Genomic DNA, 15009 nt, shown 5'->3' with positions numbered 1-15009 from the left:
TAACGAATTTAATAATATTAAATACAATTTTATCAATAATTTAATTTTGAAAAGCAATATCCTTTATAATAATTTGTATAACTAAAATTAATTTCAGTATCCAAATAGATTATGTTATAACATAATTTATTATAATTAAAATCAATCATATTAATTAATTATTTTTATAATTAATTATATTAAATTGAAATTCAAACGGAAAATTAGAATGACAGAATAAGAGAACTAATTGATTTTTTGGATAAGCCTCAATTTTTTGGGGTAAATAATTGATTTCACTAAAAATTATCCAAACAGTCAAATTTGCTCATAATTATTTGACCCAAAATTTATTTTTGGCTTAAGTTGGGGGGGGGGGGGGGGGGAGCAGCTTTTGAATGAGTTTGATGGGGAGCAGCTTTTGAATGAGTTTGATGTTATAATATAATACCAAGACCCCATCACATGATGTTCGTTTATTAGATGAGTCGTGTTTTAAAATTAGTACTGCCCTTGAACTTTTCATAGAAAAACACCGATAATATTACCCAAACAGTCAAAAAGTCGATAATTGATTATTGAGCCAAAATCATGTTTTAAATTAAGTTCTGGAAGATTATTTATAGATTTAATTTTATTATTAAATAATATATTTTACTTCTTAAATAAAGTTTAACAAATTTAATAATATTAAATATAACTTTATCAATGATTTAATTTTTAAAAAGCAATGTCTTTTATGATAATTTGTATAATTAAAATTAATTTTTAAAAAATAGTATAAACAAAATAATATAATTAATTATATTAATAAATTATTTTTATAATTAATTATATTCAATTGAAATTCAAACCAGCAATTAGAATGACAAAATAAGAGAACTTGCTACAGATTGGACAGGACCTCAATGTGGTATTTACATACTACGCCAATTCCTAATACCAGATATGCAGAATGATCACATTCGGATAGTAGCCCAAACTTATATTTAGCCGCTGCCTTTGAAAGAACATCCTCACGACAAACACTGCATTCAATTTCTTTTCGTTTAAATGCCTCAAGGCTCAAGATGCTTTTGCCCCCTTTTTTTTTTTTGGGCAAGTCTTCATATGTTCCTCTCTTGCATATCTTTCCACTTTCCTTACTAAAATAAAAATAAATATATAGTACATGATAGATAAAAAACCATTATAAAGCATACAAGTTCATACTTGCTGCTAAAGTATGGTAACAACAGTAAAATATGAAAAGGTGGTGCAAAACTGACAAGGAAATAGTAAATATATGAAGAAGGAAAGATATCTGAACAAAAACATAAAATTTTTACAATTTGGATAACAAAATAAACAAAGCCTTGGACCATCGGTCAATAGCATAAAACAAAAATTTAACAAAAAGCAGAAGTGAAAACCCAAAGGCCCATGAATTCAACCAAAAAAAGGGGAGGATGAATTTCCAAACCCACACAGTTGTACCTAAACCATCCAAAAAAAAAAACAAAGTGTATCTTCATGTCATGCCAACTTTAGAATGGATAGTTGCCCGTGTAATAATTATTTAAAATGAATTATTTGTAAAAATAATGATAGTTGCCTAGTCTGATGCCCAACTCTATATATATATTCCGGAAACGCTTGGGTTGGGTTTTGACCCAATACCTGAATTTTATTTTTAAAAAATTTTAAATATAAAAAATTTATCAAACAATATAAAATATAATTAAAATTATTTAAAATATTTATAAAAAAAGTGTTAGAATTTAAAGTAATAATTTTTTAAATTGTATATAATTAAAAATTATTTATTATTTTCCCATGATATAAAGTAAAAAAATCAATTTTAAATATTTAAATGATTAGAAAAATTGAAATTATAAAAGATATTCATGATGAACATAAAAAATAATATAATGCATAAGAAAATTAAATAAAAATAACATTATAAAATAATTAAGTTTTAAAAAAATTAAAAAATAAAATAAAATAGATAAATATTTCAAGCCAGGTTGGGTTGGGTTAGGGTTGACCCCAACTTGATGCTCGACTGACTCAAGCAGGATCAAGCTTTTGAGCCACTTGAACAGCCCTGCCAATGATTACTCATAAGAAAAGTTGACTTCAATTCAACCCTTATTGAAAATTAACTAACATTTAAAATGAAACGAAATGAAATTTGCGTTGACAATAAAAAAAATAGAGGTTTATTAAAAGATCATAGCTTCCTGTATATCAAATTATAAATAAAAGTAGAATGTATATATGAGTGCTGAAAATGATAGGCAAAGTGACAACAACAATGTAAAGTCATACAATCAAAGCCTTATCACAAAAATAGCTTTAAAGTATCATGGATAATGCCTATTCAATTTTTCTCATTTTCCTTTGCAAAATTCATTGCAGACTTAACACAATAATGGCATTTAGGGGACCATAGCACATGGATTAGTCCTTGTGACAAGATTTTCATTATACACATGAAGAAGTATTTGGTTAAAATCCACTTCAAGTAAATAGATGGTATTTGTCATGTAAGCAAAACAAATGAAATAATTAATAAAAACTTATATTGATCATATTTATGACATATAGAATAATGAGTAATGACATGTTTATAATAAAGTTTTATCCATGCAAACGACACTTTATATCTGTGAGAGAGTAATTACATTCTAATTACAATGCTGGCAGTGTTACACCAATAAAAAAATGGAACCACACAGATAAAGATATTCCACTAGTAATAGAATGATCAATTTTACGATGAGCAAAAACATAGACATAGAACTCAACAGTAAAAGTTTATGGGAAAAGCCACACTTTCAACAACTAAAACATACCATGTAGATGTGAAAAGTCTTGTCAAGAACAATATCAGAATCTATGCTTCACAGAAGCATGGCGTGAGATCATTTGCTATTTATCAAAATATTTTCAGGGCTAAAAGAGCATGATATGTTTATCGAGAAGCACACTAAATCATAGAACTCAAATATAAAGTTTCGAGAAAAAAAAATCAGTATACCTGTAATACCTATAATTTATCATGGTGAATGGTGATAACTATAAGTCATGATAAAACAAATAAAAATATTAAATTCAAAAAAAACCCTGGAAAGATATTATTTTCATACTATCCAGTCCTTTGAGATGTCCTAGAAAGTAGAAATCAAGAAGCAGAATTTGAGGAACCCAATAAGATATAAAAATCAGCCACAACAAATCATCATGATTGCTCTAAATCTTTTCACAGAAATATCACACTATCCAACAATATCTTGAATAAATCGGCAACATCTTTTGGAACTTACACAACTGTGACCATCTCAGATGATCTCCTGATCATATTTAATCTTAAATTAATTAATCTAATCACACTGGGCTCCTTTTGCATAAACATATAAAGAAATTAATGAGCATGTTTATTATATGGTATAGTAAATGTGAACCGCAATTAATTACTGAAAGAGATCGACCATATTCTAGAAGCACTGATGACAATGTCGCCTAAATAAAAATCATATTTGCTTCATGTGCACTATCATGGTCCACACAACACTTTCGATCCAAGTAAGTGTTTGAGAAGGTACCGTAGATTGAAACATATGTTGCCACTGGAAGAACATAACTGGGAAAAGATCATGTGGCTGATCATACAAATTTCAGCAATAAAACATGACACAGAATAAGACTGCAATAAAAATAGTAGTATCAAATGACTACTAAGGCAAGGTCACAAGAGTGAAAAGGGAAGTGATGAAAACCCATGTGACAATCCGACGGTAACACTACTGAAAAAAGATAAGGAAAGATTTACTGGTCATACATCATGAAATACCAAGCGGACAATGAAAAAGGCAAAACAATTAACTGATGGTCAATCATCACCAAAAAAACAATTAACTGATGGTCACTAACAGAATTAGAACAAAAAAAAAAAGCAACATAAATCATATTAACCCCACGTTTTAAATCTGAACTGACCAAAAAAAAAAAAAAAACACAAGAAAAACACACACACACACCCACACACCCACACACACCACAATAGTTACCCATTGGTCAATACATTCGCAAAGATACAAACCTTGAAAGTTAGAGAGCAACATGACATAGATAACGCAAACGGTTATGCTTCAACCAAAAAAAGTGAATGAATCATGAGTTTCATGTTTTAACTACTTATTGAAAGTGTAATCTCAAGTTCAGAGTTCGAAAATAAATAAATATGAGGAATTTGTGGCATCTAGCTGTATATGCATAGCTTTAAAATATCGTATTTCTACAGTGGTAGGTTAGAACAAATCATCATGATGCGCTCTAATTCTTTTCACAGCAATATCACACATCACAGATCCAACAATATCTTGAAGAAATCTGCTATGTCATCTAAACTTATACAGATGTGACAATGTCAGATGATATCTTCAAGATAATAAATCTAAAATTAATTAACCAAACCTTATTAGACCCCTTTTACATAACCATGTAAAGAAGACATTTGTCATCAGACTTAACCACCGTGTTATTTATCTGATATACTGAAATTAAACCCCACAATTAATTACTAAAAGAAATTCGGACATATCTATAAGCAATGATGATAGTGTAAATAAAAATCAGACCTACCTTATATGCACTATCGTGGTCCACACAACACATCCAATCCAAATTAGTCTCTAGAGGCTGCCAGAGACTGAATAACATGCTGCAACTGGAAGAGAGAAAAAAAAGACACCAAATCATGTGAAAGATCATACAGATGACATTTCCAAGATTTCAACAATGAAACGTGACAGAGACAAATATTGCAACAAATATAGCACAAATCGATGACAATATAGGCATGGTCAAAGCAGAAAAAATGGAAGAGAAAGATAAAGTGATTACAAAGCTAATCAATATAACAAACATATCAGAAACTTCAACAATATAAGTAATACATCATGTAAAATTGATTAGCGTTAAAGATACAAGATATTTTTATGGCATCAAGACTCCATATATATATACACCGGTAAATTATAATTAAAACATAAATATATGATCCTGTATAAAAGATTCAAACTTATATATAACAACCATATCCTTAAATAAATAAAGATAAGAAACCAACTTCAGCAATATAAATTAAAAACTAAATTTGACTGAAACAGGACAACAGCTTTGTATCAATTCGTACCAGCATTATTACAGTATAAATAGATTGGATAAACACATAAAAGAAAAATGGCAACTATTTGATTAAAATGAAATGGAGAAGGCAAGAGCGAATAGAAACTACCCATAACATTTAATAATAAAATATGGTGCCAAAGCACCTATTACAGAGTTGTTCAAAAGGCCAGAGGACCATAGATCTACTGCACTTTTGCAAAGTTCTTCAAAAGGTCGGACAGAGATCTTCAACACTTGGGAACAAGATATAATCTTACAAAGAACAGCCACCAAAAATACAAAAAGATACAACTTCAACATAGTTCCTGAAAATGAGACACAAAAAAAGACCTAGAACTGAAAATGCAGGCCACTCCAAACAAGTACTTTCATTCTAAGTCCTCCTGGAGAGGTGAAGAGTCCTCCTCCTCATAGGACGAATCTCATGGAAGGTGGGGTTCCAAAAGACCCTGCAGAAATAATAGTGTGCAAATTGCAACATTTAAAGTAATCAAAGAAAAATCCAGCTCATGGCACAATCCCATCATCATATCTTAATCCTCAATGCCTCACAACCAATACTGCAACAACATTGTTGTTGTTGCTGTTGTTGTTTTCTCTCTTGTACACACACTTTGACACTCATCTATATATTTTGGTGATAGGTACATATGTATACATATATATATGTATGTGTGCGTGTGCGCGCGTAAAATATCTTCTCAGTATATTAAATGGCAATACAAAATATAATTGATCTGTACTTACAAAATTGTTTTTGTTATTAATTATGATATATAGTAACCTTTCACTAATAAAAAGAGTGAAATTTAATATTTATATTGTATTTGACCATTATTTACATTTAACATTATCGCTTATTGCACGGGAAATAAATACTTTGAACAATATCTCGGTTTTGGAGTCTTTAAGGGTTTCATTTGAATTACTTCCTTGAATAAACAGTATTATGGATTGAATTGAAGAGGTGGCTTTGATGCTGGCAAGGGGATGAGGTGATGATATAAATAGCGTCATATAACATTGGGTATCAAGTACCCAACATCATTCAAGCTAATACATGACTACAATTTATAAATTTTATTATTTTAAAGTATGAAAGTAACATATTATGTTTAATTGTAATAACTATAAAGCATAAGTTTTCCATGCCATGTGCGAGTGAGTAAATGCTACAAACATGTTGGTACACTAGAATCCAAACAGGAAAAAATGTTCTATAAGTTGGTGAGTAAATGTATAGGAAAAAAATCTAAACATTATTGTTAATGATTGTTTTATACGTTGGTTATTGAATTAGTAAATGTCAAGTATATTGCTCATTGAATAAATCACAAACATTATTATTAATATTTTTGCATATGTCGATTGGGCTATAATTACATTGTTTTCTCTCTTATACACACACTTTGACACTTATCCATATACTTTGGTGATAGGCACATATGACATATAATATCTTCTCGGTATATTAAATGGGAATACAATATATACCTGATCTGTAATTATAAAGTAGTTTTTATGATTAATTATGATATATAGTAACCTTTCATTAATAAAAAGAGTGAAATTTAATATTTATATTGTATTTGACCATTACATACATTTAATATTGACGTGTATTGCACGGGAAATAAATACTTTGAACAATACCTCTGTTTTGGAGTCTTTAAGATTTCATTTGAATTATTTTCTTGAATAAACAGTATTATGGATTGAATTGAAGAGGTGGCTTTGATGCTGGCAAGGGGATGAGATTATGGTATAAATAGCATCATATAATATTGGGTATCAAGTACCCAACATCATTCAAGCTAATACATGACTACTATTTAAAAATTTTAGTATTTTTAACATATTATGTTTAATTGTAATAACAATAAAGTATAAGTTTTACATGCCATGCACGGGTGAGTAAATGCTACAAACATGTTGGTTACACTAGAATCTAAACAGGAAAAAAAAAATGTTCTATTAGTTGATGAGTAAATGAATAGGAAAAAATCTAAACATTATTGTTAATGGTTGTTTTATATGTTGGTTGTTGAATTAGTAAATGTCAAGTTTAATGCTCATTGAATAAATCACAAACATTATTGTTAATATTTTTGCATATGTTGATTGGGCTATAATTATATCATATAGATTTCATAAAGTTCATGTTATTTTTCACAATGTAAAACAACTCTAAAAAACATTAAAATACTAACTTCAAGGTATTACATTTAAGGAAACGCACCTGTGTAACATGCAGGAGAGTGAATGCTAGTTACTTAAAATGCTGCGCTGCACCAACAGCACCATCATGCTGCTTTTCTTCCGGCGAAACCATAGATTAGATTGAGGCAGACGAAAGAAGCCAATTTAAGTTAACCACTTTGATCTTTAGATTGGTAAGCATTGGCGCGAAAAGCTCCCATGAAAAAGCCGTCTCCTCATCACATGTTACACTTTTTAAATGCTCGGGATTCATGACTGAGTCTGGCAATTCACACATTGAGCAACCTGTCATGTACAACTTTTCCATACTTTGTAAGCAACCAATGCTCTCTGGTAAATTTCTTAGGCTTATGCAGATTGAGATATCAAGAACCCTTAACTTGGAAAGCCCACCAATTGAATCTGCTATAGCTCCTAAATCAGTACAGGAATTCAGCCTCAGCACCTCCAAATTCTCCAGCCTTCCAATTTCTCGTGGCAAAGTAGAAAACTTATAGCAGTTAGAAATACTTAGCTTCTTGAGGGTTTTAATAAAACAGAGACTAGAAGGCAGTTCCACGATATCTTTGCAATAGTCAATGTTCAATTCTACTAGCATTGGCAATGAATCTGAAATTGGTATCGTAGAGCTCCCAAAAGCTTGACTTGTATCACAACCATAAATGGATAATTTTTGCAGGCTCTTCGGGGTGCCAAGGGGAGGAACAGAAACCTTCTCCAGTCTAATTCTTTTCAGGTTAGATAAAGAACCCAGTATCTCAAAGTTTTCCAATTCAGAAGCATGGAAACCATTATTAGTGCATGTCAGAACCTTTAGGCTACTCATTTTCTCAGTGAACTTCGGTAAGGAATACTGCTTAGTACGAACATGCAATAATGGAACCTCAGTTTCCAAAAACTGCGAGCTGCCCCAATCTAAAGTGAATGTTTCATCTGCAGAAACAATCCTGGCCCAATCTGAAGTGAATGTTTCATCTGCAGAAACAACCCAATTGGCATCAATTTAGAGAACTTTGCAACTTTCTAATACGTATTCTCTTTTAAATCTGCAAGTATAAATTTTTAAGGAAGAGATCAAACTAACCAGTTGATATAGACAATGTGCGTGCAATGGCAGGTTGCTGCTTTAGTTTAGCTCGCCATTTAAGGAATATTGACAACAGGCGGAAAATAATGCTTTGCTGCTGCTCTTCCAGACACCATTGGAGATTATTTTCATTTATGTCAATCATCAATCTTCTTCTCCGTTCAAATTGTTCTTGGTTGCTTTGATGAATTGCGAGTTCTCGTAGAAGGTCATGCTGGACGATGAAGTAGTTGTTGTAGTATTTGTCTGAATCACTTTCAACTTTCCTGGTAAATGAGCAGAGTTTAGCTTCCCAGCTAAGGAAATATTCCAGAAAAGAGAGGGAATTCCCTACTCCTCATGTGCTCATCCTTGAAATGAGATCTGGATCATTCAAATTTTAATCTAGATGGTCCAGATTTTAAATATTATTATATAATTTTATATTATATTTACTAAAATAAAAATTTATAAAAATTATAAAATAATTTTAATAAATTTTTCATTTTTAATTTGGTCTAGATTTAATTTAAAGGGTCCAACTTAATATTGAAATTTTTATAATTGATGTATATTAATTATTCAAATGTACATCAATTATATTATCTGGACTGAGCAAAGTACATCTGGATAATCAATATACATCAGTTATAAAAATGTTAATATTAAATTGGACCCTCTAAATTAAGTATAGGCCAGATTAAAAATAAAAAATTTATTAAAATTATTTTATAATTTTTATAAATTTTTATTTTAATAAATATAATATAAAATTATACTTGAAATCTGGACCATCAGATCTCATCCCAAGGATGGGATGAATAGGGGAACTGAACCCGACAAGATAGAAGTATATGTGTCCTCTTGTCTGATACTATGTTAGTCTTCAACTTATGTTCTCTATTTGATGTTCCATAGAATAGTACTCGTGAAATTACATGAAGCTACATCAGCCATCTTCTGTTAGATATCAACGCCTCTCCCTCTCTCTACAGATCCTTCTCTTCCTCACCGATGTTTCTTGAGTGTTTCTATCCTTGGTCAGAAAAATGCAATGACGGTGAAAAAGTGAAATTTCCGGATACCGCTGGATAAGTGATTTGACCAACACAACTCACCTATAAATAAGTATGTGCATTAGTTAGTGATGTTTGTGGAGAGAAGAAAGAAAGAAAGAAAGAGTGAAGTGACGTAAGGTGAGAGAAGAGAAAAGAAGGTGTGTGTGTGAGTGTAGCATTTGTAAGAGTGTAGATAAGTGAGGTAAGAGATAGACAAAGAGTAAGGGAAAATTATGAGAAAAGTTATGAGTGTTTGAGTGTATTTATTTTTATTTAAGTCCCTCTCTTTCTCCATCCTCAAATCCCAACATTTGGCACCAGAGCTGGAGCTATTGAGGAGCAGTTGGGTTGCTTGAGAGTAGTTGATAGAGTTTGAATATTCAGGCAGAAGACTTTGAGAGTCTAGATTCGCTTGAGATTCTGCCGATAAACAATCCGAGACTGTGGAGTAGATCAATCAGGGACCAAATCAGCTTGGTGTGGGTGTTGGGCACAACCAAGATTGCCATGGCAGACATGACGTTGAATGCTTGTTTAGTGAAGAAACTAAATAAGTATTATCAAGTGTGGAGTACAATAGTCAAGTTCTATCTCAGAGGTCAGAATCTTTGGAATCTCATCAACAAATATGATGCTAGCAGGTAAGGGTTAAGAAAGCTCTTTACGTATTGACTGTTATTGTTGAGCCACAATTCATTAGATATGTCAAAGAAGCAAAGAAGCCAGATGAAGCATGGGATACATTAGCCTTGCTATTTGAAAGAGCAAATGATGCAAAGTTGTAGTTATTTGAGAATGAGCTTGCCTCAGTTCGGCAAAATGATATGCGAGCAAGTGAGTGCTTCTCAAAAATTAAATCTATTTGCAATGAGATTTCATAATTAGATCTAAGGAACCCCATTACTGACACACAAACGCGGAGATTTATCATTACAGGGTTAAATCCAAAATATTACAGCCTAGTCACGACAACAAGAGGTTGGTCTAAAGAACCAACCTTAGCCTAATTGGAAAGGTATCTTGACTAATTAAGAAGCTTTGAATACACAAATGTTCAAAGTTCCTTTGAAAGATGAGAGAAAGTCTCTCTTTTGTAAAAAGAGACATCAACAGGAGGATTCAAACTCAAAGAAACAAGGAGATGACAGAAGGCGACAAAGCGATTGGTATAGAGAATGTCGCAATAGAAGCTCATGTCAAGGGGGAGCTTGCGAAGATTGAGACAAGCTTGACAAAAAGAAAAATCGCCGAAAGAAAGGTCAGTATTATATTTGCGAGAAGGTCGGCCACTGCATACGAGATTGTTGGCATAGAAAGGCTGAAGGAAATGTTGTCATCGCCAATAAAAGTGACAGTGAGGAAAAATAAGATTTTGAAGTATCATGTGCCATTGAAAAAGAGATGGAGACAGAAGATTTCAGTAGAAAAGAAACAACAAAATTTTGCATCACAGAAGAAACAGATGAAGTCAAGGAAGAGAATGTTAAGAGTTCGATTAAGGAAAAATATGAAGACGAAGATGGAGAGCAAGACCAATCTTCACCATCACAAATATCTATGAAGATACAAAAGGCAAGAATCAAGAATGTTTAAAGTCACAAGACAAAATTGGCCGCGTATGAGTTTCCTCAACGATGTGGAATTGATTATGCTAGGTTCAGGAAACCATTTGGAAGTCTGAAGAAATGAAGAAGCAATGTGAAGGTTGAGAGAAAGTAGTCGTTGAGGGGAGGTGTTAGATATCAACGCCTCTCTCTCCCCCGTATCCTTCTCTTCTTCCCCGCCAATATTCCAGATGTTTCTTGAGTGTGAAGCTTTGGATATTTCTATCCTGGGTCAGAAAAATGCAACGACGGTGAAAACGTGAAATTTCCTGATACCGCTGGATAAGTGATTTGACTGACATAACTCACCTATGAATATGTATGTGCATTAGTTAGTGGTGTGTGCCAAGAGGAGAAAGAAATAAAGAGTGAAGTGACGCAAGGTGAGAGAAGAGAAAAGAAAGTGTGCGCGTAAAGTGTAGCGCTTGTAAGAGTGAAGAAATGAGGTAAGAGAGAGAGAGAGTAAAGGAAAACTACGAGAAGAGTTATTAGTATTTAAGTGCATCGTAGTTGAGTGAGTAATAACAGTTTATCTTCAATTAAGTCTTCTCTTCCTCCATCCTCAAATCCCAACATCTTCGACTATATATAGCAATTACACGTTAAGAGACCATGGGAAAAAGATTAGTTAATGTACCTTGTAACAAGGAGAATTGCCAGATTCAGGGAGACTAATTTATCGATTATGGTCATCGCTTTTTTCCCGTCATCATCTACTTTATAGAGTTCTGCCCACATATCAATGAGAGCCATGACGGGAATTTTTTGGTCTTCCGGAAATAACCCTAGGTCCATGAAGTACTCCCTGATGATGGGCTCAAATTCCAAAACATCCAAGCATCCTTGGAGAAAGATAAGCAAACTTGTATTAGAATCAAGAATAGAATGACCGTGCGACCATTCCTGTATCATCTTTTGCCACACCTCATACGGTTGCTGACGCAGTGATCCAGCGATTACTTTAATGGCCAAAGGTAGACCTTTACAACTTTTCACAACCTGCATTTCATTGCAAACGAATAAGGTCAGAGAAAATGATGATATAGGTTGAGTTATGTCAAATTATCGCTGTCCTTGCCAACTTCTAAAATTCAGTATAATATTTATCAAACGTAGAAAGAGAAGAAAGATAATTTCCACGAATCAAAAGTGAAAAGAAGAAAGAAAAAAAAGGGGGGGGGACCTCTCGTACAAGATTTTCGTCGGGAATGCATGAGACGAGAGCAAAGTGACGGAAAAGGGTTAGTGCGTCTTCATCACGAAGTGGTCCCAAGTCGATTTGAGGGTTTACAGTTGGAATTGTAACCCTTGAAGTGATCAAAATTTTATAATCGGGAATCTGAAACTTGAAGTTCTGAACAAGGGATTCTGAGCCAGGCCAAACGTCATCCAACACCAACAATATTGGTCTTTCTATTTCACTAAAACGAAGTCCCAGCAGTTTAACAGCATTTTTGTCGCTATGAACCTTGGGAACCCAACTTCCACAGTGTTGAAGCAGCGCCTCCACAATGACCCTAAAGTTGGGTGTTTTTGAGAAGGTCACAAAAATGATATGGTCTCTGAATTTACCTGATAAAACCAAGCATATATTTTGAATCAAGGAACATTCGAAGTCTGGAAGGTAACAACAACATGCTTCTCAGTTCTTAATTTGCTGCGTATGAAATTTCATAATATGATGTAATGCTCTTCCACGGCACATTTTTTACGCCTCTTCAGGGGGGTGGATACATATTTGGGCTGCCGTAAGTTTATGAATAGGCAAAGTAACACTGGGCATATGCCCAATAAATATCACTGGGCCCAAAGCCTTGCTCAAAGGAAAACTCCCGTCGAGAAATCACAGTTTTGAGTATCAATAATACTAATTGGGCCTCAATTGGGCCAAAATGAATACTGGCCCTCAAGCACGGCGATTAGGACTTCAAAAAGGGGGCAACAAAAAAAAGGGGCGTTACCTTTGACTTGATCATCCCAACAGAGCTTCGCTGCCAAGGTGGTCTTTCCGGATCCTGGTAGACCAGTCAATCCAAGGACGGATGCGCCATCCCTGAGAAGCTCCATTTTCAGACTCCAGAAGGGCTCGTCCATCCCAATGACGAGTTCTGGGCTTTGCGGAGGCAAGCATATAATTCTGTGCCCAGAATTCTCTTTGTAGCTCATCGCTTGGAGAATTTGTCTTACCTGGTTGAGAGTCTCCTGCACATCCTTTACCCTATCATTTTCAGCCCTCGAATCAAAAGAAAGCCAATTGACAGTCCAACCGTGCCTGCGCCCTCCTTCCTTTTCCTGAATCAGCTCTTGTATTTCTTCCCTGGGGCGATCCAGGCCATCGTTAAATATTTTGATCTCTTCCATCAACGGCGTGAAGGCCTTCAGTGTTGATCTGAACCTTTGGAGTCTGTTCTCATTCTTGTGTGCATCGTCGATCATTTGCCTTATCTTTTTCATCGACCTCTAAAGCAGCGCTGCTGGATCAGCTTCTTCGAATAGTTGTGCCCTTTCTTCCATGGCTGATTTCTTTCTTTTGTTCCCTCACTCTGAAAGATCCTTCGCAGAACCGTCGTTCACGATAATCGGATGATGTGACGAGGTTTCGAGGTCCTTGCCGCCCTGTTAACCTGCCGGGCTTTGACTAATATTTTTGGGACCTGCTGCAAGTTAAAAGAAGGATGGACGGCAAACCTTTCTTATTTTATAAATTCTAGATGTCGGGAAATGGTCGCAGGTTTAGAAATCTGCTAGGTGACATCATGACGCAAGAAGTTCATGCTTCTCGTATTGCTTTTCATGCTTCTTGTATTGCTCCTCATCACTCATTATATTGATGTGACCTAGAAAAGAAAATGCAGACAGTTGGCAGGAGATGTGTTGCAAGCATGCTGCAAATTTTTGGGCAGACTTCTCTTAAACATTAATGCACCTTATGTATTGGTTTACATTCAAATGCTTAATATTTAAAATAAATAATTAAAATTAAAATTATTTATATTCAACTAACATTTTTATTATTTATCTAACAAATGCATAGGCAACAGTTTCTTTATTAATAAAGCTTAATGCCCAGTATTTTATTCTCTTCACTGATAAAAAAAGTATCATATCAAATAAGCATAGATGTAATCACTGTCAAGTAGAAGAATTCATCATTATATTGAAATTAGCAAAATTAATATTGGCATTTGAAGGTGAAAGACCAATTAAATTTGCATGAGCTTAATTGTTTTTGGAATAATTTTACTACCTGCTGTATTTTTTAAATTTTCCTTCATTTTAATATAATCAATGAATTAGCTTAATGGTATTCTTTTACTTTTTTACTATTTCATCTATTGAATTATTTAAAATAGACATGTCTTTTCTTTTGTATTTTTAGGGGAGGTGTGGAGTTCAAAATTTACTTTGTATAAAAGTTACCGTTAAAAACTTAATTTTATTATTTTATTAGTTTTTTAAGCAAGGGGACGAACATACATTGTTAATCAATTTTCCTAATTTTATATGTACAAACATTTTTGAGTCATATTTATATCATCATAACAGAAAGCTGTGTTTGTAAATCTCCCTCACCTAAGTGATCACAACACTATTGTTTTTTCACATAATTTGTACAAGCATATATACCAAAAAAATTTGTCCAAGAACAAAAGTAAATCTAATGCAATAATCTTATATTTTAATTGATCTAAGTAATTGATTAGAAAAGTATTGCTCAATTGTAATAACAATAAATTATATGTCTATGTGCACAATTAATGTTTGAGATATACAATTTTATGAGACTATTGTAGATATAACTTATGTTATAAGATTAAATTAAGCAAACAATTTAACATTTATTATATTTTATATTATAACTAGTTTATTATACTTATAAATGATAAACTCTTTACATATTAATATG

General features: G+C 33.0%; 1 protein-coding gene across 2 annotated transcripts; it reads right to left on the bottom strand.

Annotated features, from left to right (window-relative positions):
* Positions 1-5247: 5247 nt before the first annotated feature.
* Positions 5248-13831, bottom strand: LOC129287270 (probable disease resistance protein At5g66900). 2 transcript variants are annotated; one of them, XM_054923473.1, is made up of 6 exons: positions 13064-13831; positions 12286-12674; positions 11740-12101; positions 8459-8727; positions 7394-8349; positions 5248-5603 (listed from the first exon to the last, which is right to left on the bottom strand). In XM_054923473.1, exons 1-5 carry the CDS (start codon positions 13554-13556, stop codon positions 7490-7492), a joined length of 2373 nt encoding a protein of 790 aa, XP_054779448.1. In that variant the 5' UTR covers positions 13557-13831; the 3' UTR covers positions 5248-5603; positions 7394-7489. The 2 variants fall into 2 exon arrangements, with proteins under 2 accessions (XP_054779448.1, XP_054779450.1); XM_054923475.1 differs by having other exon boundaries at positions 12295-12674.
* Positions 13832-15009: the final 1178 nt, after the last annotated feature.

The sequence above is a fragment of the Prosopis cineraria genome, unplaced genomic scaffold (genome assembly GCF_029017545.1).
Source record: "Prosopis cineraria cultivar Desert tree isolate PC_DT_omini unplaced genomic scaffold, ASM2901754v1 PC11, whole genome shotgun sequence".
Taxonomy (NCBI): domain Eukaryota; kingdom Viridiplantae; phylum Streptophyta; class Magnoliopsida; order Fabales; family Fabaceae; genus Prosopis; species Prosopis cineraria.
The sequence above is the reverse complement of the archived record's forward strand: the minus strand, read 5'-3'. Positions and strand labels throughout refer to the sequence as shown.